Source organism: Sminthopsis crassicaudata, chromosome 1 (genome assembly GCF_048593235.1).
Source record: "Sminthopsis crassicaudata isolate SCR6 chromosome 1, ASM4859323v1, whole genome shotgun sequence".
Taxonomy (NCBI): domain Eukaryota; kingdom Metazoa; phylum Chordata; class Mammalia; order Dasyuromorphia; family Dasyuridae; genus Sminthopsis; species Sminthopsis crassicaudata.
Genome location: NC_133617.1, coordinates 499,261,379 through 499,288,810, shown reverse-complemented (window position 1 = coordinate 499,288,810; position 27,432 = coordinate 499,261,379). Strand labels below are relative to the sequence as shown.

Genomic DNA, 27,432 nt, shown 5'->3' with positions numbered 1-27,432 from the left:
GATTCCCCATCCATCTATCCCTCCCCACATATTTCTTTATAGATTTTGGAGGCTGCTATATCCTTCAAGATATATATGTAGTGTTGCCTACTGAACCCATTCTCAATGTGAATAGGTTTTCAGAACTATGAGCCCTCCTCCTCCACTCTAATACCTCTGTATCTGTTCTTTCTTTGTACCTCATTTGTGTAACATTATTATTTTTATCTTTACTCTGCCAATCTTTCTTTTGAGCTTTCCCTGTTGTTAATGTAAACCTTAGACATAAAGTATAATTTCTCATATTAAAAAACTAAAAAATTTGCCCATATTTAAACAGTTTGTTCTTGAAAATTGCTCTTTGATATTGGCTTTTATATGTTAAATTTTGTTAGGTTCGGGTTTGGTTGATAGAAAGTCTTGAAAATCTGCAAGTTTGTTGAATGTTTTTTTCCTCATTTAAAATTATAGATAATTTTGTTGGATATGATATTTCTGGCCACAAACCTAGTTCTTTTGCTTGTTTGTAGATAGGCTTCCAAGACTTGAGGGCTTTTATTGTACCTACTGATAAGTCTTATACAATTCTAATAGTAGCTCCAGTGTATTTGATTATTTGTTTCTTGCAAAATTTGATCTGGAGATTTCAAAATTTGGCAATAATACTTCTATATGTTTTCCACAAAGGATCTCTTTGAGGTGGTGATCAGTGTATTTTTTTCTATTTTGACTTTCTCCACTCTAGGGCAGTTTTCTGGGATTATTTCCTGCATTATTGTATCACGGTTCTCTTTTTGGTCACAACTTTCTGTCTATCTAATTATTCTTATATTTTCCTCTTCTTGATCTCTTCTACAGATCTGTTGTTTTACTTATGAGATGTTTCACATTGTGTTTTATTTTCTCATTCTTTATAATGTTTTGTTATTTCTTGATCTCTCATAATATTCAGTTAGATAAATATTCAGTGTAGTAGAGAGGGATGAGTTTCCTGGGATCTCTCTTGAAAGGTTTGTTGGAAAAGCATTAAAAACAAATTTAAAAGGCAATATAGTTTACTTTACTAAATTTAGCCAAGTTTTACATTATGATCAACATAAAATATGCATTCCTCATTACTACTTATAATAAACTTTGAGAATAACACAAATACTAAATTCAATCAAGTATCATCAATATATGTATACAAATGCCTAACTTACTGGAAACTATAACTATTATTTGTCAGACTTGAGATTAATAGAGCACCAGCAGTCTGTCCCTCTGACTTGTATGCTAAAGCTGCTACTTACAGAACTTGGTGAAACAGTCTCTTGAACACCATGGTTCCAAATTTTTTTGTTAAAGAACAATCCCTCTCCTCACTACAGGCTATAGATATGATCCAGGAGTAAGAAGTATAGTTAATCCAGGCCTCACAAGAAAATGAACTTGTGGGGGTGGGGAGGAAAGGGAGAGAAGAGAAGAGAAGGAATTCTGGGAAGGTGTGGAATAGATCAGTAAATTTCAAGCTCTCCTGAATTCCCTCACAAATAGAACAGATTTGTGTCTCAGGGTGAACACAGACTGATGAAAAATCAAGAAGAGTTGGAGCACAACAGGGGTCCTTCTGATACAACCAGAGAAGATCTAAAGAAAAACTCCAGGTCAAAATTAACCCTTGTGAAGTGCAAATACCTCTGGGGTTAGCTCTGCAGAAACACCAAGTAGGGATTCCTTGGGCTGGCTGGCTGGAGCTTCAGCAGGAACCATAGAGACTTTCACCTCATTTGAGTAGGGGAAGACAGAGTGAACCTTGGCTGACTGGGAACAGTAGGGCTAGCTGTGCTGCTGAGATGCTGCCCTGAATGAGAAAGAACTAGCACTTGGGGAGTACAGCAACAGCGGGGCAGGAACGCTGCTGGTTATGAGCACTTGCAGGAAGGTGGAGCTTTTAGTTTGGGGTTCCTTGTCAGAGGGGAGAGCTGAAGGAAAGCTTGAGGTACCATATCCCACTCCACAATTAGAAGTGCTTACATTATAACTTATTTTTTAAAAATGATCTAGCAAAGAAGAATCCCACCATTGAAACATATGGGAACAACAAAGTCCAGGGTTCATCTTCAGAGGAGGATTCTTTAGTAAAAAAAAAAAAAAAAAGGCTTCTACCCCAAAAAGTAACATGAAATGGCTCCCTGCCCAGATATAATTTATAGAAGAACTCAAAAAACTTCAAAAATCAAATGAGAGGCATTGAGAAACGTTAACCAATTAGAAAAGGAGGCACAGAGATTCAAAGATGAAAATAACTCTTTGAATATTAGAATTGGGCAAGGGGAAGACAGTGAAGTTATGAGAGTAGTAATGAGGAATGCATATTTTATGTTGATCATAATGTAAAACTTGGCTAAATTTAGTAAAGTAAACTATATTGCCTTTTAAATTTGTTTTTAATGCTTTTCCAACAAACCTTTCAAGAGAGATCCCAGGAAACTCATCCCTCTCTACTACACTGAATATTTATCTAACTGAATATTACCTCTCTCCAATATAGACTTCTTTCTTCTTTGGCATTTTCTTTCTAATTCTTTTATACAAAAAGGTCAGTATGTTCATTTTACACTAAAAGTGAATCTCCAGAAGTCCTTTTATTATAAACAATTGCCATTATACTTTATCTAAAATAATGAAGCCATACATTATTCCTCACATTTAGATTTAGAGCTGAAAGGGACTATGGAGGCCATTGAGTACTACATCTTCTCTTTAAAATTGAAAAAAATAAAAAAACTGAGGAAAGAAAGTATTTTTCCAGGGTCTCACAAATAGCATCTGAGCCCAAATCTTTCTGTCTCTCACAGTCCAGCAGCACCCTATCCACTATGCCATGTTGCCTTTCATTGAGAAAATCAAGTTTGCAGAAGGTAGGCAAATTTCATTCTAGACATGTTGCAATGATGTAGAATGGTGTTAGAGACATAAACAGATTTTTTTTGCCTGTCTTTTCTCATTAATGATCACATTCTGACTGTTAGCAGTGCATTGTAAGCCAATCCATCATGAAAAATAAATAATTCACCTTGTTAACATTCCCTAAATCTTGCATTAATAAAATCAAAGTGGCCCTCTGAACACGTGAGAGATGTCTTTTTACATACCACAGTGATGGATGACACATCTTGAGATCCTGGAAATGAAGTAGTTCGAGTCATTTAAAGTGTCCCATACTTGTTATTGACTTAATTTATTTTAAAAGGTGAGGGTAGTGATAAGAATGTTATTCCCCCACCACCCTCAAAAATAAAATTATTCTGTAAGGTAATTAGTGAATACAGATTTTTTTGAGTGGATGATTTTTTATTCTACCACATTATATTAGTTTATTCAAGTAAGCATATTCTGATGTACTTAAATGGTTATATAAAATAAAGTAAAAAATAAAAATGGTAAACCTTAATTGCAACTTGTCACAAATAATACAAATCTTTGAACTGATGCACATAGTTTTAATGTAATGGCAATAGTTTTAAAGGGTGTTCAGTAAAGTTTGGCTGTTCAAGATGTAAATTCTGGTGACACTATAAAATCTATGCAGTTTGATTCAGTTTGTATATTTTCTCTGTGTTCTTTAAAATTTATGTAAACACCATATTGTATTACATATTTCCATTGACTTCTACCATAATTTTAGAAGTATGTCTATTGTAAATGTCTGTGCTACAGTATATACTAGTCACACTTAAACAGCCTTTTATTAACTATTTATTGTATTCAATATTCTAGGTATTTTTTCAAGAAGCCTTTATCATTGTGCACCTAATCTAATTGGTAGTACATAGTAGACCTTTAGTAATTATTTGGCAAAACTGATAAATTTCAATTGAGGATTGTGGAGAAATTAAATATATTGCTAAACAATGACAAAGGCAGAAAGCATTGATGACTAAATAAATTGTTAATTATGAGATTCAAACTGATTTGTCTGAAAAAAAAAACAGTGTTGATTGAATTTATAGTAGTCTCCCATAATCATTATAGACAGTGTTTGTTCAAATAAAGGTATCCTATCTACCAATCCAGTTACCTGATCAAACACACACACACACACACACACACACACACACACACTAAAATTTTCTATGTTGTACTTCTAGTTTATAATTCTGAGGGGGTTTCTGAAATATCTCCTGATGTTTATGAAAAAAGGAATATCTTTGAATCATTGGGATTCTGAGTGGTTGAAGGTTACAGGAGCAGTTTAAGTTGAATTTGCAAGTAAGTAATGCTTATGAATCTGAAAATGATGAAAGGATAAAAACTTTTGTGAAAAATATATAGCCTTTTAAAAATATTTCCTATGACTGATTTTTAAATGGTCTATGGTTTCTTAATTTCTTTGTTCTTTTTATATGACCTGTGATTTCTAATCCTTCAGTCACTAATTCTAAGTATATTCTGCTTGCACAGGCTGTTATTTTGGAAAATGAGGAGCTTCCGAAATTATTTCTTGATTTTCTAAACATACGGCATTTACCCTCTCTACCAAAGACAGAAAGTTGTGGGTAAGATTTGTCTTAAATATGCTAAATGTTTTTTTTGAAGTGTATTTCCAGTCTTGGGTTCCTGCAAAACAGTATATTTAAGAAAATAATTCGAAAGTATAGAACTTTCCAAATTAGACGTTCATGGTCCTTTTAGAATGTAATGTAGGGATATATGTAGTTAAATTTGATTTCCCCAGAAATTCATTTTAGAATTTCCCCTTTGCCTCTAGGAGAGCATTAATGATAAGCTGCCTAGCCATAAAAAGGAAAAGAGTTTCTTTGTTCCCCTTTGTTATTGTCCTATCTTCTTTTACCCTTAGTTTTTTTTTTTTTTCTGTTTTCAGTTTTATATCTAGTTGCATCTAAATAATATATTGACCCTTACTTAAATTGGGCCAACTTCCTACTGCAAAGTGGTGATATAGTAAGGACATCTGACTTTGTACAATTTTTGTAAGTAGAGCAAAAAATCGTGCATATCACAATAAGGATCAACTCTCTAGAGCAAGTCCCAAGTTTCCTCATGTACAAAATGATAAAGGTAGACTAAATGATCTTTAATGTCTCAGCACTAAATCATGAAATTTATGAATTTATATCTTTCACCTATATTCATTTGGAGTTAGATAGTAGCCTAGTACCCATTCAGTATGTAGAGGAAAAAATAGTTTTGTTGCCCCCTATATGTAATTAAGGAAACTCCTCAAAAACCCCTTATGAGAAACAGCCATTAAGTCACGCTTATGTTTGGGGAAGAATTTGACCTGTTTTAAGGTAATTCATTCTTCTACAAAAAAGCAAAATTTTAACATAATAAGAAGTTAGATGGACTGTTAAACTAATGTCTTCATTTGTAAGGGCAGTTAGATGGCGCAGCTTAGATTAGAGAAGTTTAAATATGGCCTCAGACACTAATTAACTGGGTGATTTTGGGCAATCCACTTAATGTCTATTTGCCTTAAACCATGGGAGAAGAAGAAGAAAACCCTATGGATAGTATGGTTCATGGGCTACAAAGAGTCACAACAAAATTTACTTTGTGTAGTTATTAAGGCCTCTTAACTGTCTCTTTTCTTCTATGAAAAGTTTAAAGAGAGAACGATTGGGATCCTAAATCTTGCATGCCAGGTTGATATCATGTATAGTTCCAGTGAGATATAGTTTAAAACAACCCAGATACAAAATAGTTTTGTGACCATGGGCATTCACTTAATCTTTCTGGTCCCCAGTGCCCTCATTTCTAAAATGAGGGGGTTAATTGATGACTTTAAAGACACTTTTGGAGTCTAAATCTTATGATCCTTTAACTTTCATTGACTATCTTGATATAACCATTTTAAAACAAGGGACCTTCCTGCCCATGTAGTTATACTGCTCAACAGTGACCTAGTTACACCTGTCAGCCATAATTAGGCCTAAATCATCATTTATGGAAAACAACAACAACAACAACAAAAACCCCAATTATCAAAGTGTCTGTAAATTCAATTTTTTTATCCTATTTAAGGGACCTCTTAATACTCTACAAATGCATTCTATTATTCTTTAATTTATATTCAATGATCCATTCTCTCCATACTTTTATTTTTATAGCTCTTTTGAGGAAACAGAATCTGAAGAGTCTAGGTGAGAGCTAATCAAGTATTGTATAAATTCATAGGACTGTTATTTACTTAAATATTTTAAATATTAATGACTTCAGGATCTTGATAGTTGGTGATTTTTAGCATACTATTGGTCAGTGTAATAAAGACACTGAAATAATTAGCTATATATGTAAGAGTATAGATTCTTACATCATTACCTGCAACTGACAGAAATACTGGGTTTGCCAATTAATTATGTGGCAACAGAGAAAATTGTGTGATGTTTTGTTTTGCCTTTAAACTTTTTAATACTTATTTATAATAAGAATTGCATGTTTCTTTCAAACTACACAGGCAATATAATGTTCATTTGACTTTTCTAAAATTAAGCTTGTTATATAGTGATAGATATATCTATATTTTATACATGTGTGTGTATATATGTATATATTATAAGGGTATATATTAAAAAATACCCTTCTTGACATCATTGCATAGCAGTTTGATCACCTCAAAGCTAGTTTGTAGTATTTTCTGTTTACTCTCCCTTGATGCTGACATTCTTGTTCTTGACCTTTCCAGCAAACTGTCCCACCAGCCAGTGCTGCTGTTCCTAAGGGATCCATATGTCTTGCCTACAGCCAACGGTAATCAAACCTGTCATGTGTTAACAGCTCTTTACTGATCTGACCATGCACCACATAAACCATGGTTTTAATACAGGCCTTACAGAATGACATTGGTCTAGGGCCTAATAATCTGCCAGTAAAGTAGTGCTTTTTTTGTATAACAGACATTTAGAATACAAATTGGGGCAGGTCTTTCATGAGAAATAGTCATTTTCCCCCCTCTTACAACAATATTGCAAAAAATATTAATTAACTGAAAATATTTATATTATCGTTATTGTTTTGATGGTGGTTGACTCTGGTTAATTTTATTTTCAGGTTTGAAATACAAAGATATAGTTGTTGTTTTTAATGGACTGCTCCTAAAGCTTAATTTCTATATTGCAAATGCACCTGATTTATATTTAAATAATATTGTCATATAATATAGCCTTTATAATTCTTTTTGAATAAAATTCATTAGATTAACCACAAACCACCACAAATTTCAAGAGGATTAGTTTGAAGAAATAATTGTCACCATTTTTTCTCTGTGTTACTGTCCATTTAACATGCTCTAATAATAATACAGTTTACCAAGCGCCTTCATATTCATTATCTTGTTTGATCTTTATAAGAACCCTCTAAGTATTACACAATATTATTCCCATTTTATTGATCAGTTATTAAAAAGTGCTGACAGATTGCTTGGCTTGGTCCCAGTTATACAGGTTATAACTAGAATTCAAGTCTCTAGAATATTAATTCCTTATTAGGGGGAATTATAAAAATGTCCTTTGCATAGTTAGGTGGCGCTGTGGATAGACAACTGAACTTGGAGTTAAGAAGACCTGAGTTTGGGTGCAGCCTCAGATGCTTATTAGCTGTGTACCCTGAGGAAGTCAATCCCTCAGCCATCAGTTTCTTCTTAAAGGGGGTAATAATAGCACTGACTTTATAGGGTTGTTCGGAGGATCATAAGAGATAATGTGCATAGCACTTTGGTAATATTTTATATTTATTATATAAATACTATCATGGACTTTTTTGCTATTATCCCTGTCTAGCAGGTTGTCAATTGGAAAGAACTGTTGTTACCTTACCTTTAACTGTATTTCTATCTACACTTTTTCAGCTATGTTTAGGTCCAAAAGTTAACATTGTTCAGACTAAAAGCTCTTATAACATTGGAGATTAAAAAGATAACTACATAATAAAGTAATCCAGCTTCTTGAATGATATTAGACTTATATTGAACAACTTACATTGAACTTTGAAGGAAGCATAAGACCCTAATAGGCAGAGAGGCATCAGAAAGACATTTTCAAAAGAGAAAACAAGTGGAACAAAGGCAAAAAAGGTAGGAATGAGTGTGGATTATTAATAAGCCTATTAGTAAGTACTTGCCTTATTCACATCGAAGAATAGTGGAAAACGAGATGAAATCAGTTATGTTGGTCTAGATGATGAAGGGCCTCAAAAAACCCAGAAAATTTAGTTGTCACATTTATAAACATATTTTTTCTCTTTCAACAATACCATAATTTGGATTCATGGTCTTGAAAATATACTTTTACTGATGGATATTCCAATATGTTAAGCATCATTAAACTTACAGAAATATAAACAGAATAAAAGGGTCACTCAAATTTTTAATACTTAAAGTAAAACTTTTCTTTGTCATAATTTGATGTTCAGCAGTACCTTAACAAAAATTATTTTTTACAATCTTTATAAAAGAAAATAAATGAAGAAATAACTTTTGATCATACTAACACTTAAATACCAATGGAATACAACAAGAACAATAAAACTAGAATTTATGTGGTACTTTCAGATTTGTAAAACATATTACATACATTGTGAAATTTTCACATCTCTCTCCTCTCCTTCCCCCCCCTTCTTTACCCCCTTTCTCTCCTTCCCTCCTTTCTCCCTCTCCCTCCCTCTCCCCCCCTCAAGATATTTTAAAATCCTTGAAATTTCAATTTAGGCTATGCATCCCTTATTTTAGAATAGATTCTCTTTTTTTCACTAAGTGCAGTAATGGTCCTGGATTTTAGAACCCATTTGCAGCCAATAGGTTAGCCCTTAAATATTAGCACTTCTAAAAGTATTTTTTTTACTAGCTATTGAAGGAAAAATAATTTTAAAGATTGAGTTCATATAAAAAAATTATTGAACCTATATAAACCCTTAACTACAGTATCTCTATATACAGATATTTGGTGAGATAGACATTCTGTTTTCTTTATAATTGAATAAACCATTAGCTCAGAGTGTTACTGATTCAATTATACATGTATGTCACACACACAGACACAATGGTGCAAATAGGCGTAGAACTAAAAGTTTCATTTTGATTTCATTGTTCTACCTTCCTGAATGAATGAATTTTGATGTGAATTAGGACACAATGACTGATAAAAATCAGCAGGGCAATTTCTAGTTAACTTTTTTCAACTGGAAATCAAGTCTCTGAAAGTTAGAGTTTTTTTTTCTTAATGCCTTTATGCATATTGAATATGTTGATCAGATTAGAATTGAAAAATCTGCAGTTCAGGATTGTAATTTGATGTAGTTATCCCATGTAAGTGGAACCAATGAAAGCAAAAAATAATTTTAATTTTCTTTTGATGAATTGATTTTCAGATTTTGTCATGCTTCTTCAGGTAGGATGAGGCTTAATTTCTTTACTGTGAAAGACATGTTTTCTGAGAGCAGCAGAATACAAGAATGAGAAGTCAAAAAGATCTGGATCCATATCTGACTTTTGTGACCATAGGCAGATCATATCACTTTCCTAAGGACCAGTTTCCTCATATGTGAAATGAGGATTATAACCCCCCCCCCAAAAAAAAAAGGAATGAATTTAAAATGAAAACTTGAGTGTTAATAGATTAGTCCTTAATTACACAATCCATTCATATTCTATCTGCTCTCAGAAGCAGCATGTAGGAAAAGGTTCTAGCAGTGAGTTTCCTTTGCATCTGCTCTGGAAATGTAGTTGATTTTTAAAATATGACAGGTTGACTTTTTTTAGGAAATTTGCCCTTTTAAGTTAGGAAGACAGGATAGCATCTTATTGCTCTAAAGAAGCCCATTTGATAGCACTAGCATCCTCAAAATGACTTGGACTAAATGCTGCTGTAAACCACAATGGAAAACCTGCAGTGAAGTATTCCCAGTAGAAATCTTGGAATTCTTTCAAGTATATTGAGATTTTGTTAGAAATTGAATTGCCAGTGTAATCCATCTTCCTTGTGAGAAAAGATTCAGATAAAGAGCTGGAGCCCAGCAGCATTAAGTATTAGAACATCCCTTAAATCAATAAGCTACAAATCTGGTGGCGCATTCATGTAGTGCCTAGTGCTGAACTAAAGTGGCTTTAGTGCTGAAACAGCATTACTAATAGCTCATCCTGAACGTGGATATACAGGAGACGGATGCCATTTCTTAAATTATAGTGAGTCTTATCTTGTTTAGTTCTTTCCAAAAAATGTTGTATTGATGCACATAAGAAATAAGATTTTTTTTCTTTTGTTTTTCAGATCATTTTCCAAATGTAGTTATTGAAGGAGTTCTCCATGGGATATTTTACCCTCATCTACAGCCCAGGTAGAAATCCTGTGTGGCTAAAGAAGCTGGAGCAAGTTTCAAAGTCTTAGTCAAGGAAATCGATATCTCCCAAATTACCTAAATTCCATGACATAATAGCTATAGTTATTGCTAAAATTCATAGTCCCAGCTATATTCAGGGAAGTGTATGTTTCCTTTAAAATTGTGCTTTTTAAAAATAGAACTGAACCTGGGGTTTGGTCATGCAAAGACAAAATTTTTAAAAGTAGCATATGGTAGCTAGCCTAGAAGCACATAAAAAGGAGGTGTACAGAGAAACTCCTTATGAATATTGCCTCCTTAAAAGCTCTTGTACAATATGAATGAATTCTTGTCTGCATCAGCAACACTTTAAATTAAATGAGGGTCATATACTGAAGACTGAAACAAAGTGGGACTGACAGAATAACTTTGCCAACTTTGTTTAGTTTGTATTTTTCAATATACTAATCTTGTTACTTGGGATTTTCCCAACTGACTAAAGGTGTATATTGAAGAGCCAGCACCAAGAAAGGTTATCACAGAAACATTGCAACAAATAAATGTGTGGAATTGGTTAAACTGGAAATTAAGAATAATTAGCATATCTGTATTGGCCCTCCCCTTCAACATAGCCAATTCATTTTTGATTGGTGAAAGTAAAGATACTTTTTCTTGCCATCTGTACTTGGTTGGACATTTTTAAATAGCAATTCCATTTTAAGGTAGTTGGTTTTAGTAAGTCCTAGGTGGAAGCGTATGCAGAAACAAATTTAGAATTCACTAATGAACTCCACTACTGCTAATAATAGTCTAATTGCATTAACTCAAGGCCTTCTTACTTTTTTAAGATAAATTATACAAAGGGCATTTTACTCTACGTCATGGGTAAAGATAAGTAGTATTGCCAAATAATAAAATATCATCCAATTCAAATTACAGGGCTTTTCCAATGTTGGAGATACACTAAAATAGTTTGTATATCACTGAATTACTGGGCTGTAAAATAAACTTAAGATACAAGAAAATATTTGAGTTGATCTTTTCTGCTTGAAATATGAATAGTATTTTATAAATTATTTCCATTTGTACAAAATAAGAGTCAAGTTACCTTATTATGTACTAGGTACAGAATAAATGTTCAAATAAATGATTGATAATGCAGTGACAGATTTACAAAGTCCTAAGAAGCTGTGGTAGCACAGGAGCCAAGCAATCTTTTTTTTTTAGAAATTAAATATATATTTATAGATTTTATTTATAACTATAATTGCATTTAGCTTAAATTAATTATAAACTCTAGATTTAAATTAAAATTACAAAAATGTCTGTGTAAAATGTCCCAGACCTTAAAAGTCTCCTTCTACTTCTGAGTTTCATTTGGGAAATATCATAAAGTACATCATGCAAAAGAATATATTTTGGAATAATGAGAGAGATAATAAAAACTGGTAGGGAAAAGGAGGAGGAGAGAAAGAAAAAAGATGAAACAGATCCAATAGGAGAGGAAAATGATTCAACACTAGCACTGGGAAGCTATGATATCTTTCATATACTCCTTGTTTCCATATTGTGCCTGCCACTTAGCAACATCCTCTTCTAGCAGCATTTTGTGGGCTCTCATCTATTTCTTCTTTTGTCAAGGTGAATTATGGTATATTCACATAACAAAATAACTTCTGTTACTTCTTCTTTACCTAGTGTTCTCTACCAAGCTTCTTCCCCTCATGTTTTTACATCTTCTCATACATGAGTATACCTTCTGAATAGATAATGTTATTACTTACACTTTTATTCCTTGTATCCATCTTTTGTTTTGAATGAAGTATAACCATCCAGAGCCATATTATACTCATTGTTAGCACTTGCTACATGTGAACTCAAATTTACCTCATGTTAGAACCTCTGGTTCTTTTTGCATGTTGTTTACACATTTGTGTAGAAATATTTGAGATCATGGGTTACTTCTCTGGTAGATTACAATCTGAATCATTCCCTATCTCAACTCTACTGCCTTCAAACATGTCCAAGTCTCTCTCATCCTTAAAAATCTTTCACTAAACTCTCAAGCTGTCTTCTTCACTTCTTAGCCAGATTTGTTTATAAAACTCTCTACTTGTTGATAAAACTTGTCTCCACTTTCTCTCCTCTCACTCCTTCAACATTTTACAATTTGACTTCTAGCCTCATCACATGATTGAAACTGCTTACTCTAAAGTTAGTCTCTTAATTGCAAGAATTTTTTTCTTAGTCCTCATCCTTCTTGTTCAGTTTACCATATTTGATACTATTGACTACCCTTTCTTTTTGGATACTCTCCCTTCTCTAGACTTTCATCATACCTGACCTGATTCTCTTCTAACCTCTTACCTGTCTAATCTCAGCAACTCAGCCTTTGTTGACTCATCTATATCATGCTTCCTAACAATGAGTATTCCTCAAGTTTCTTACCTTCCTCAAGCCCTCTTACCTCCTATTCTCTACATTCTCATTCTGTAACTTAATCAGCTCCTATTTGTTTAACATATTTCTTTAGATGACTCAGATCATATATTACTTTCCAATGCCTCCCCTAATATTTAGTTCCACATAACCAATTATTTCTTGAATATTTCAAAGTAGATGTCCCAGAAACATCTTAAATCTCATATGTCCAAAATAGTATTTATCTTTTCCCAAAAAAACCCTTCTTTAACATTTCCATATTTCTTTCAAAAAGACTTTTTCAGCCTCAGCATTATCCTCTGCTTCTCACTTTCCTTACCCACAAATTTAATCACTAATTTAAATCTTGTTGTTTATAGTGCCACTTTTCTCCCATCCAACTCCCCTTTACTCACACAGATACAACCTTAATTTAGATTCTCATCACCTCTTATCTAGATTATTGGAGTAACTTCCTGATTAATCTCCAAGTTACTTCCCATTCCATTCTGCATACTGCTGCCTATGTAATTTTTCCTTAAACACAGATATGACCATGCTATTTCTTAATGTTGTTAACTCCAGTAACTTCCTGCTCTGTTTAGCTTTACAATTTGGCCCCAGCTTCAAGGAGACATTGTGATACAGCTAATTCCCCACACACCATGCTCAATCACCTATCTCTGTGCTTTTGCACTGACATCAAATGTATCATTTATATATGCTTTTTAGCATCCTGCTTTTCCTTCAAAACATATTCTACTTGAAATTTTTCTGATTCCCCCCATTGCTAATGTTCTCCATTCCAAAGTAGCTTATATTTCTTCATATATACTCATTTGTGTATTTGACTCTTCAATTGGGATGAAAGCTTCTTGCTAGTAGACATTGTTTTTTCTTTGTATTTGTATCCCTGTCACCTTGCTCGGTACCTACCAAACAGTAAGTGCTTGATTAATGTTTGTTTATTAATTGACTTACTGTAGGTTCCTTTCTTGGATTTTTGCCTCTCACGAACTTCTGGGTGTCTTGATCACTTTTTTCTTCCTATTATAGCTAATCATTATTATATCTTGCTTGATGATATAAATAGAAAGTTTTCTCCTTCCCTTAACCTTTTTACTTTAAAACCTTTTTGAGTATATTTATAAGCTAACACATACTTAACTAGCCTTTCTTAAATTTTCTTTCCCTGACCAGGAGTCTATAATTGTAAGAGTTTAAGCTATGATCCAGAAATGCAAATTATTTTCTTAGCCAGCTATTCATTACTAGATGAGTTTTTCTCTTATGCATCTCCTGCCTTCAGTTAACCATCAGGAGGAAAACTCGACTTCAGTTTCCATTTTCTTGCAGGAGACTTCATAATTTTTGGCCACACTTTCCAATTTCCTTTTGGTCATTTCATTTCTGTCTTAAAAAGTCACCAGAAATTGATAGAAGTCATTTGCCTTAATGAATCTTGGGAGGTTCTCACATCTTTTATACATGCCTCAAAAAGATAATACATTTATGTTTTTATCAAGTGGCCAGTACTCTTGAGCAGTGAGTCACCAGTCAACATCTACTGTGCATCAGGCAGTTTACTAGAGGATAGGAATACTGAGATAAAAAATGACAGGCCCTATCTTTAAGGAGTTTACATGCTTAACATATTCACAGAAAGTCAAATACAAAATATGAATATATCTGAAGTAATTGCCAAAGAAAATTATCACTAGTTAACAGGATAGAACCCTGGAAACAGGGATGTCAAGTGAAGCCATTATGTCAGTTTTGGCTCCCTGATTGAAATGGCACTTGAGCTTTGAAGGAAACATAGGTTTCTATAAGGCCTCTCATTGGTAGTAAGGAGAGTGTGATAGCCTGTGAAAAGACACAGAGATGTTAGATCAAATGTCACAAATATGGAAAACCTATTACACTATAGATATGTAAAGAAGAATAATGTGCAATAAGCCTGAAATTATAAGCTGTAAATATGTTGTAAATGGTTATTAGGTGCTCCTCAAAAGCAATAAGAAGCAATTAGAACTCTTCCCCCCCCTCCCCAGGCTGGGGTTAAGTGACTTGCCCAGGGTCACACAGCTAGGAAGTATTAAGTGTCTGAGATCAAATTTGAACTCGGGTCCTCCTGAATTCAAGGTTGGTGCTTTATCCACTGTGCCACCTAGCTGCCCCAATTAGAACTTCTTGAGCTGGAGAATTATGCTTAGTCTTTTGATTTAGAATAATCACTTTTACATTCTCACATTTTCAAGATGATTTCAGGGAGACATAAGATAAGGACACCAATTAGGAGGTTATTGATATATTTCAGATGAGAAGTGATGAAGGCCTGTCCTAACATGGTAGCTGTATGACTACAGAAAGAGATGAATTTGAGAGAGATTGTGAAGATAGGATGGACAAGATTTGGAAACTAATTGAATATGTGGAATGAGGGAGAGGGAAGAGGCAGATAATTCTGTGGTTACTAACATGCATAATTAAATAGGATAGTGATGATTTCAATGACAAAAAATAGCGATGTTAGAAGAAGAGAAGGTTTGGGAGAAGATAAATTCCATTTGGGACATAGTTAGAGATGCCAATCCATATATAGTCTTTAAAATGTCTAATAGCATTCAAGACTGCAGTTGATTAGAAATTAAGATCTTTCTTCATAAAGATGTTTTGAACCACTGGGAGCTATTGAAATTTTCAAGAATGTATAGGGAAAGAAGAAGATCCAGAATCCTGGGATACACCCATACAAAGAAGCTGAGATATGGGCAATGATCAGAACGACATGTAGCCAGATCAGTAGGAAGAGCATCAGGAGAAATCAGTGTCACAAAAACCAAAGAAAGTAAAATGAGCAGAATGGGGTTAAGTAGGAATTAAAGACAGTCTCAAGTTTTTTGTTTTGTTTTCAGTAAAGTATATAGCAAGTACCTTTTGTGAGAGGTAGAGCTGACACAGGTGTTGGAGAGGGGAAGCTTTGAAACATTAATAGAAAGTGAATAGAGAATCAGAAGATAGGTTTGATACCATAAAGAATTATTAAAGATTATAGTACAAATTTTTATCAGATTCAATCTAATTGTATAATTTCATCCATTGGCATTTTAATTATTTTCTTTAAGGCCTTTTCTTCCTTCAGATTGAAAATTTCTTCAACTCAGAGTTGTTCTTCATCTTGTCCTCAAGTTTTCTGAAATTTCTTCTCTCCTATATTCTCTTTCTCTTTCTAATTCAGCTAGAGTTTTTATTTCAATTCTTGCTTCTTCTCTTGAAACTTTATGAAATAATCTGTTCCTGGAGATTATTGTTCTCCAAATTTTGCTAAATTTTTTCCAAATTTCATTAAACTTTTTCTACCCAAATTCAATCTCTGACTTTCATAATAGAGCCAAAATGCCTATAGATCTTGTCAGTCAGCCAACCAATATTTATTAACCATTTATGTTGGGTCAAGTATTCTGCTAAGATGTATAGCTTTACAGAAATAAGTGAATTAAATAATTGAAGGAATAGTCATTACTCATATTTGAGTTGCATCAATATAATAAAAATTGATACCACCTAAATTTACAGATTTAGAACTATGTCATAGTTCCAAAGATATAATTTATTGAACTTGAGAAAATAATAAGGAAATTCCCTTAGAAGAACGTAAAGTCCAGAACTTTAAAGGAAACAACAGAGGAAGAAATGGATGAAAAGGAATAGCACTTGTAAACATTTATCAAATTATAAAGCATCAAAACTTTTTGGTCCTGCTTAAAAATAGAAAACTGAGCCAGAAATAAGCTATACAAGCAAAAATCTGAGAAATTGAACCCAAAAACCTCAGTGTTTAATAAACACAGAACATAAGCTATTTGGGCAAGGAATATATTGATTAATAAGTTCTTGACAAACTGGAAAGCAGTTTGAAAAAAATTGGGTTTAGACCTACCATATGAAGCAATAAATTCAAAATGAATTTACATATAGAAGTTTTAAAAATAAAAAGAATAAATTATGAAAGTATTTTTTATAACTGGTTAGAAGGCAGATATTTAACTAAACAAAGAATAGAAATCACAAGAAATCAAAATAAACCAATAAAAGGATAGATGTATAGTACATACAGACATATATATGTTTATGCTAAATATAAAAAAAAGTACCTAATTGGGATTAGGAAGAGTAATAGCTCAGTGAATCAGAAAAAACTTCATATAGAAAGTAGTTTTTGAGCTCACCAGAATATAAGACAATCTGAGAGGTAAATTTACACTTTATTCACGTGTTTAGGTTTGATTGGTTGTTTTGTTAATTGTCTAGACTTAAGAAAGTGATAAAGAAAATATTATTAAATTAAACTTAATGTCTGGAGAGCTGATACCTTATCATACCAATGGAAACATGACACTGCACCACTGGTTTGGCTATGAAAGAGAGGCAGGTTGTATGACACTAGATTAAGGGTATGATAGGTTCTAGTAGTGAGAGATTTTTTGTTTGTAGGTTTTCTTTTTTATTCTAGGTCTATATTCCAACAAAATGCCCCAAATTTACCTCTTCTGGACATTCTTTTACTCATAGCTACATTTTTTTTTTTAAGTGTAAGAAAGTACAGAAAACAATGTAAAAGTCCATCACTTGAGGGCAGGATTAAAAAAAATTGTTTTGCGTGACTAAAATAGAACCTAACTACATCATAAAAAATGACAAATATTAAAAAGTCAGAGTAGTATGGGAAGACATGGTGATGCAAAGTAAAATTAGCAGAACCAAGAAAATTATATGCAATAGCTATGACAGTATCAAGGAAAAGGGCAATAAAACAAAACCGAACCATATATAATTGTAATAACCAAGACTAGACCTGGAGAAAGGTTAAGAAAATATGCCTTCCTCCTTTTAGTGTAGACACAGGAGTCTAAGTTTAAATCTATGCAATAGAATACACTGTTTAATATGATCAATGTTGGCTTTGCTAAACTCATTTTTCCCCTGTTGGGTTTTGTTTTATTTTGTTTTGTTTTTGTTTTTGTTTTTTGGTGGGACAGAGATAAGGATATATTAGGAAATGAATATAACATAAAAACCAGAGGCATTAAGAAAAAAAAAATTTCCTTCTTTATTATCTTGTTTTGTGGGCTTTAGGAATAACTTTATTAGAGGGAATGGCTAAGTGTGAGGAAGTTAATGGGAAAAATTATGATGCTCTTAAAAATTAAAAAAAATATTAGAGGACATTTTTTTTAAAAAGAGAAGGAAGAAGAAAATGAGATTTGCAATGATTTCTTTTACCTGTTCAAATTTACTCAATCTGGTATGAAAATTACTGCCATTACCCTTCAAAACTCATTTAGAGACTCGCCTCCAAAAACCAATTCTTCTTTAACTCCCATCTTTATTTTATCATTGCTTTACTTATACGGTGGCTTTTAGAATGTCATTTCTATTTTTATTTTATATATGTACAATAATTGTTATCTTAAATAAGTTATAGTTTGATAACAAGAATTGTGTTTTGTTTTTTATGTCTTCTATACCTAGTAACTTGTGCAGTTGCTTCAATAAATGTTTGTTGACAAAATGCCAGTGTTTAACAACTTTTACAAGCATCAGATTTTCCCTGAGTTAAATGTGAAAGTATCTTAATGGTAAACTTGAAGATCTGGGCTCCATACAAAAGAAGTTACAGCATTTATGATATTGAATCAATCTTTGGTTATTTCTGCTCTAGATAGAATTAATCTAAATTTCCCTTTGATTATAAATAGCAATGTAATGAAGCATTGTAGATTGTGTCATTGAGAAAGGACATAAAAAAGACAAATTAGAAGGGTAGAAATAAAAGCATCCCATTTTCCCAAACCAGTTTCGGTAGAGTCCTAAATCCTATGGTTATTCCTATAATAAACTTGGAATACAAATATGAAGTGGAAGGAGAATATGATCTCCCACCTACTTGATATTATCATAGAATGGAATAGCACTGATGAGGTTTTAAACTGAAAACATTAAACGTCTATGCCTTTTGATCCTTTTTAAGGTTTGAAACTTTTTGATTGTGTCTAGAAGAAAACATAAAGATTGGTTGAACAAATAAGCTAGCCTTGGTCCTCAGAATTTTAAATTGCTGGATGAATGTTAGCAGTTCAAGTTAAAGTTTTATTTGAGATTTGGAAAAGTTCAGGTATAGGAGCATTTAGTGAGGAATCTCCTTGGTAAGATTTTCACTCTTTTCCGCCATCAACACAAGTCTTCAGAAGTTTAAATCCTCTAAAGCATGAGAATGTTCATATTAATATACTAAGAAAAGCATAAAGATTGTATATGAAACTAAACTTCTGACATATAAACTTTGGGTTTTTCACTATGCAAATACTTTTTTTTTTTTAAATAATAACTTGAATTCAGCATGAAAGTTCTAGCACTACACTACTTATCTGTGTCTTCTTCTGGACTTTCTTTTACTCACTTTTGTTTATTCTTTTTATTTTTATTTAGTTATTGTCCAACTTAGTATTAGGCATCTGGTACAGTGAATCACTCAGAGCCCAAATAGTTCAAATAGCCTTTTATTAAAATCATTTCCCAATATCCTCAATTTTCAAAACACTACAGGAAGTTATAAAAATAAATAAAAGCTAATAGCAGGAAGTTCAAAAATCAGCTGGCAAGGATGTTCCCCTAGAGTTCCAAGAACTCTCTGCCACAATTCTAAAAATGACATCTTTTTTCTTCTTATCCAAAGAATCCACAACTGGGTCCCAGATCGGTCTATCTGGGAGCAGATTTCATCCCAAATGTCCTAATTATGCATCACAATTTCCTTTCTTGCAACAGACCATTGGTGTTATGGGAGTGTGTAGGGAGATAACTCATACCTCCAACATTCCACCAGTATCCTGACTCACAACAATTGTTGATTTTTTTTTCTTCCCTTTGTTTTAGATTCATTATCTCTACTATTCATTTCATACCAACTCTCCCCTCTCCCCCCAAAAGAAAAACTACAAGCTCTTTTGAACAAATAAATATTGTGAAACAGAACAAATCCATACGTTTATATTTGAAAAAATGTATGTCTGATTCTGCATTTCTTTTCCATCAACTCATTATCTCTGAGTGGTGAAGCTGCTATTGCACTGGATCTGAAGTCAGGAAGAATTTAATTCAAGTCTAGATTTAGATACTGTCTGGGTGGCCCTGGACAAGTCATCTAGTCTCTATCTCCCTCAATTTTCTCATCTGTAAAAGGATAAAATGAGGCATTTGTAAGGTACTTTGCAAACCTTAAAGTGCTATATAAATGTTTATTGTTGTTACTATTGTCATCATCATCATCATCGTCATCATCATCATCATCATTTCTCTCCCTCTACCAAGAGATGGGAAGCATGATCCATTATCAGTCTTGAGCTATAATTAGTCATTGTCTTCATTCTAATTATTCGTGTTTCTCAGTTTTTCTATATTGTGTGATAATCATTGTCCTAATTATGTTCATTTTATTCTCTATGTATCAGCTTCCCAGGCATCTTTGAAACCATCCATTCCATCAATTTATGGCACAATAATGTTTTGTCATAATTCTATTGATAATATGTTCAGCCATTCCCCAATTGATGAATACCCACTTTGTTTACAATTCTCTGCTACAACATCATCATCAACAACAACAAAATGTTGCTGCAAATGTTTTCATATGCATCAGGTTTTTTCCCCTTTTATCTTTTTGAAGTGTACAAACCAAATCAAGTAGTGCCTGATTGTACAATGTACAATTTAGTGACTTTCTGAGTCTAGTTCTAAACTAATTTCCAGGACAGTTGAATTTCTTAATTGCTCCAGTGCATTGACATTCCTGAACTTTCATAGTCTCTCAAATAATTATCTTTTCCTTTCCTTTCCTTTCCTTTTCCTTTTCATTTTCCTTTTCCTTTTCCTTTTCCTTTTCCTTTTCCTTTTCCTTTTCCTTTTCCTTCCCTTTCCTTTCTTTTCCTTCCCTTTCCTTTCTTTCCCTTTCCTTTCTTTTCTTTCCCTTTCCTTTCTTTTCTTTCCCTTTCTTTTCTTTTCTTTCCCTTTCTTTCCTTTTCTTTTCTTTTCTTTTCTTTTCTTTTCTTTTCTTTTCTTTTCTTTTCTTTTCTTTTCTTTTCTTTTCTTTTCTTTTCTTTTCTTTTCTCTTTTCTTTTCTTTTCTTTTCTTTTCTTTTCTTTTCTTTTCTTTTCTTTTCTTTTCTTTTCTTTTCTTTTCTTTTCTTTTCTTTTCTTTTCTTTTCTTTTCTTTTCTTTTCTTCTTTCCTTTTTAATATTTGCTTATAGGTTGGGTGCGAATAGGAATGCAAAATTATTTGGATAAGCATTTTGCTGATAAGTGATCTGTTGCGTTTTTTCTGATTGTTGATAACCCTTCTTTCTTTTGAAAACTGATCCTATCCTTTGACCATTTACCTAAAGATGAGTGACTTTTATTATGTATTTGTATCAATTCTATTTCTTGATATCAGAGAAGCATGTAACAAAGGGTTTTCCCCCCATTTTCCCCATTGATTCTAAATACATTGATATTCCATTTTCAGAAAGTTTTTTAGTGTTATAGAATCAGATTTGGCCATTTTATCTCCTCTGATTAGCCGATGATTTCTGTTAAAACCTGGAAATTCATTTAAAACTGAATAACTCCATGAACCCCTGTATAAAATACCATTTCAGATAATTTCACTAAATTTCTTATTGACCTAGAAAACTTCTAAGGACAGTTAAGTCAATCTTAACTAGAATTTAATTACTCTGCTTTTTTTCCCCAACTATTTTTAAGAAGATGATTTTTTCTTTAAGAAACAAAACAGATCATTCTTTTTCCAATGAATCATACACACTGGGGTGGAAGCGCAAAATAAATTTTTTTTAAAAAATTTACCTAAGCCAGGGAAAACTAGGTTTTCCAGTATTCACAAGATGAATTAACAGTATTACTGATATTAAAGCAACAGGATTTGGGTCATTTACAATTCCATTCAATAAAAATGTGTTAAGTGCCTAAGATATATAAAATATTCTGCTAGTCTAAGAATACAAAGTTGGGAAATGAAATTATAAGATTGAAGACAGGGACTGTTTAACTGAAATATGAAACAGTAGTGGTTTTTATGAGATTCTCACATGTATATTCTCTATAGAAATTGTTAATAAAATAGGGTGGTTGTTGGCACTACAGAACTGTTGAATTGACTACATGGCTGGAGCTTAGGAGATTAGGGCTAAATGTATATATCTGGGAGTCATCTGCCTAAAGATGGTATTTCAACACATGGGGAACAGCTACAGGATGGGATATGGAGAATAGTCTGACTAATAAGACTTAGTAGTCAGGCATAGAGAAGAACCAAGAACAAAACAATCTTTAAAAAAAAGCCAGAAAGAAGAAAGTAGCTAGGAGAAAAGGGTAGATAGCTAGAGGATAGCTTTACTCAATCTAGTAAAGCCCTGGTCTTGGGCTCAAAAAGATTTCAGCTTAAATTCTTCCTTAAATATGTTAGCTATATGACCATAAGTAAGTCACTTAATTTCTTCCTGCCTTAGTTTCTGCAGATGTAAAATGGAGACCATAGCACTACCTCGCATGTTAGTTGGGAGGATAAAAACAAAACAACATGTGAAGTACTTTGCAAACCTTAAAGCACCATATAAGTGTTAGCTATTATTTTTAAATGCTAATTATGAATAGTCTGTAAAGAAGTAAAGGATGAAAAAAAGAAAGAAGAATGTTATATAAAGGCCAAATAGAAAAAAAAATTTTGACTAGATTTTTTTATTTGATTTTTCTATTGTGAATTTTCCAGTTGTCAATAATGAATATTTCAGTGCTGATGAGTTCTTGATAAAGATCATACACCATTCAAAGAAAATATTGCCATGGTGGGAATCTTTTTCTACATATGATTTCTAAGAGAGAGCTTTCTATTAAAACCAGAGCAGCTGATAAATTCTTGACTTGCTAACAGTTTCATCAGCTAGAAAATACAAAAAGAAAAAGCAAACTACTATTCTTGATTGTAGTCAATAAAGAGAAAATTGAAGTGATAATCTTAAGAATTTTAGGAAGGTGTGATCTATGATCACAGGAAGCCTGTGTGATAGGAGCAATATTGTCCCAGAGTTTCACCCAACATGGGATGTAAGCTAGATTTTTCCAAAGACCTTTCCCCATTGGTAAAAAGACCATTTTTGCCTTTTTTTGTGTCCTCAGCATTTAGCAGAATGACTGACACATAGTCAGGGCTTATTAAATACTTACTGCTTCCACAATCCAAATAAACTAATTACCTCTCTATTTCCCATATATGACATTCCATCTTCCACGTGTCTCTGCCTTGACTGTCCTTCAGGCCTACAAACTGTTTGCTCCTCAATTCCATCTCATAATGTTTCTCCTCTTTCCACGTACAGTTTAAAACACCACCTTTTATTTTAACCTTTTCCTGATCCTCCCAACTATTAATACCTGCTTTCTCAAACTATGTCTGTTTGACTATTTTGTATGTTATTCTCTATATGCCTACATATATGCTTTATCTTCCCAATTAGAAAGTAAGTTCCTTGTGAGCAGAGATTGTTTCACTCTTTGTATTGTATCCTCCATACATTGTCTGGCATGATTGATTGATAGTATGGTTTGGTAACAGCAGAATTTGTTATAGTTAAGAGATAATACCGAGCAGGCTTATGTGGATCTAAGACATTGGTAGAATAGATTTCTAGGAGTACAGAAAGAATAAGTAAGATTCTATGACCTGAGGCTATGAATTGTAAATAAGCTAACTAGAGATATAAAGAACAAAGTTCTGCCAGTGAAATTACAAACTTTTGATGAGGAAAAAAATGTTTAATAACTAAGTAGACATATAGAACTTCCTAATGAACAAGGATGACCATGTCATTCTACTCAAAATCATTGTCATTGATAGAATTGTGAGATGTGAGTGTGTAGGTCTCAGAGGGCAATGGAATACCCTCAAACACCATAAAAATGCTACGATAATATTAGAAGGAAAAATAATAAAATTAAGAGAAACAACTATAAAACCACCTACATCTAGTCTTGGACTACACAAAAAGGCTGTTAGAATTCTGATGAAACCAAACAGAGGAAAGGTAGTAGATTTAAGGCAAAGCTCAAGTAGGTCTGCAGTAGGAGTCAGAGCCAAAGAGAAGCACACAGACAAACCAGAAACAACCATATCCAAGGTGGAACAGGAAATCAGACTATATCAGATCCTAGGAGGTGCATCTGGGCAACCCTACCCAGGAAACAGCAACCAGAACTAAAGCAACTACCATCTCCCAGAATATCTTCTCTCAGTATCAGGTAGTGCCCACCAGGCTCAGAACAAAGAACAGAAGAAATTCTGGGTTCAAAACTCTGTAAGGAAGCAGAGAAAAAACTAAAACCCAAACTGAGATGCCAGAAGATTGAGTAAAAGTACAGGTACGCCTGCAGAAGGTAGGACCTTAATATTAGCTACCACAATCAAAATCCAACTAACTCAAACACAAAGAACCAACCCAGAAACTGTGGCTGTATATAAGAACAAATAGATGCAAAGACAATGAAGAAAAACTGTGAACTAATAGAAACTCAAAAGTCAAATCCCAAAAAAAGAATATGTATACATATCTAAGTAGAGTTTCAGAGAAAAGCATGCCCTGGTCAGAAATCTACAAAAGACAATGTTAAAATCAAATTTAGGTTGTAGGAAAGAATGGCAAAGACAAGAACTTTAGAACAGACAAAGCTTAACCAAGAATTGAAATCCCTAAAAGTAATACAGGCCAAACAGAAAGCATAGACTCCCTGAGACAATAAGAAATGGGTAAAAGACAAAAATCGCAAAATTGGAAATAAAAGAGAAGAAACTGACCTAGAAAACACATCAAAGAGATAATTTAAGGCTTATAAGACTACTGAAAATCATGAGCAAATAAATGAAGGCTGGATACCATAATCCAAAGAATCAAGAATAAAAACTTATCAAATATATTAGAACCAAAAAAAAAAAAGTGAAAGTAAAATCCACTACTCTTCCTGAAAATGAAAATTCTTATTAACATTATAACTAAAATTAAGAACTTCTAGATCAAAAAATAAATTTAGCCAAAAAAAAAAAAAAAAGCAAATAACAAGGAGCCAAAACTGAATTTAATCACACAAGAATTGAGAATTACAAATTGAGAGAACACTGAGTACAATTTTCCAAAAATGCAAAAAAAGATAATAGAATTTAATTGAAAAAATTACTTCCATGCATTTCTAATGAAAAGGCAAGAACCAAAGGTGTAAAGAATTCTAATATTTGCAAGGGTCAAAGAAAAAGTTAAAAAGGACAGAGGGCATAAAAGTGGTTTTTTTTTTTTTTTTTTTTTTTCATTTTGATGCCAAGGGAATTTACCACTTCCTTTAAGAGGAGTGCATGAGAATAAAAAATATAGAAAGAAAAGAGGAAGGGATGGAAGCATCTCATGAGCCTCACTTTCATGGGAACCAAGAAAAGGAAAAAAGAGGGGGGAGGGAGGGAGGAAAGAAGGGAGAAAGTGAAAGAGATGTAAAGGCATAGGTTTATAAAAATGCTTGGTGTAGAAGCACATTGAATTCATTGAACTACCTCTAAGGAAAACAAATTAGCAACAAAGAGTGGAGCATGAAGAAAAGAAAGTAAAAATCTAATTAGAGGCAAAGATAGGTAAGCAAAGAGGAGTAATAAAGTGGAAACATTGAATAATGTTATTTGCCACCTGTTTGTAAAAGGGAAGAAGAGGGCAGAGAGGAAAAAGTATCAGAACAGGATGGGGGGGTGGGAAATTTACAATTAACAATCATGAATTAGAAGGCATTCTCTAAAAATTGGGAAAGTGTAGAGGGCAGGAACTCGGGAGAAGTATACTTGAAACAAATTGTTAATTCAGTGGAATTAAGATGATGGTTATCTAGATCACATATATACTTAGTATGGTGGTGTAATGGTTCTCTACTTCACACATACATAGTATGCTGTAATGATGTAATTTTAATAGGGTATATAAGGGCTAAGAAGAACTGGAAGAGACACATTCCATTTTTGACCATCCTCCTGGTGGCTCTCCTGCCTCCTTCACTCCTCCACTAAGATCAAGGCTGGTTCCGAGGTCCTCCAGAAAGCTAGCCCGACCATTACATTTTTTAGCACATGACTTTCAGAAATTGATAGGAGATATCCAATGGATGCGTCCAGTGTTAGGCTTAACTTCCTATCAATTACAACCATTATATGACATTTTAAGGGGAGATACTGTTTTTAAACTCACCATGTCAGCTTACAGGAAAGGATAGTAGAATACATCTGAAAGCAGATTTTAACAATATGTCATTTGCAAGGAACCCAGTAGAAACAGAATTCTAACAGTAAGGTTCTAAAACAAAATCTGTTAACTTTCAGATGAACTCAAAAAAAGCAAAGATAGAAACCATGATTTCAGACAAGTTCAACAGTAAAAATAGACAATAAAGAGATAGACAAAGAAACTACTATATGATTAAAAGCACCATAGGTAACAAGTCAATATCAATATTTAATGTACATGTGCTAAACAGTATAGTATCTGAAAACTTAAAAGAAAAAAGGTAATAGGATTTTAGGGAAGAAATGATAAAACCTTAATAATGGAGAATCTCATTGTACACCCTTTTGAACACAGGAAAATTTAACCAACGTAAATAAGATAAACATTTGAAGAGAACTTTAGAAAAGTTAGAGATTATATCTCTGATAATTACTAAATGGGAATAGAAATTTACATATTTTTTTAGCTGTGAATGGGACCTTTACAAAAACTGATCCTGGATTGAGATGTAAAAGCCTTACAAAAACAAATGAAGAAAAACAGAAATACTAAACACATCCTTTAGTGGCCATAATGAAAGAAAAATTAGGAAAGTTTAAAGATTGCATAATTTAACCCTAATAAATTAATGCATCAACAAACAAATCATAAAAACAATAGAAAATTTTGTTTAAAAAAATGGCAACAGAGACAACCTACCAAAACTTGTGGGATGCAAATAAAGCAATCCTTAAGAGGAATTGTGTGTGTGTATGTGTGTGTGTGTGTGTGTATGTATGCCTATATGCATATAGACATATACATAAATATCTAAGCCATAGATATGTAATAGATCCCTTATCAAAATATTTTTAAAATTTATTGTTTTACAAGCATTTCCATAACAATATAATATTGGTTTTAAGTGCATAAAAATAAATAGGAATGCAAAGGAAATAATTGTATTGAATTTTAAAAATCCATCTATGAACCCAGATTAAATGTCCTTTGTCTAACTTTAATCAGCTGAAGAAAAAAGAATAATTAACTATGAATGCAATTAAATAAAAAAAAACTGGAAAAAGTCACACACAAAATGTAAATGTTAAAGTAGAAATTCTAAAATGCAAATGAGAAAATGGCAAACTTGAACATAAAACTAGTAACTTATTTTTTAAAGTAATAAAACAGATAAATAGCTAGTTGGGTGAAGAAAGGCAAAAGAAAAATACATGTATCAAAAATGAAAAAGGGAGAATTTACAAATGAATATGAAATAAATAAAATTATCAGAAAATGCTTTACACAATTATATACAACAATATAAGTAATTTAAATGAAATAAATTGTTACAAAATATAAAATTTGCATT

The 27,432-nt window shown here is 32.7% G+C and overlaps 1 protein-coding gene across 3 annotated transcripts in view; it reads left to right on the top strand.

The window, feature by feature from the left end:
* Positions 1–27,432, top strand: part of SNX24 (sorting nexin 24) — a 255,972-nt gene that overhangs the window by 192,942 nt on the left and 35,598 nt on the right. Inside the window, exons 4-8 of one of the 3 annotated variants that reach the window (XM_074281507.1) lie at positions 4,426–4,520; positions 6,096–6,128; positions 6,671–6,735; positions 7,832–8,056; positions 10,248–11,321. In XM_074281507.1, coding sequence (XP_074137608.1) covers positions 4,426–4,520; positions 6,096–6,128; positions 6,671–6,735; positions 7,832–7,854 — 216 coding nt within the window. In that variant the 3' untranslated portion in view covers positions 7,855–8,056; positions 10,248–11,321. Of the gene's footprint in view, positions 1–4,425; positions 4,521–6,095; positions 6,129–6,670; positions 6,736–7,831; positions 8,057–10,247; positions 11,322–27,432 lie in introns of those variants that run through there. The other 2 variants (XM_074281505.1, XM_074281506.1) reach the window with 2 other exon arrangements.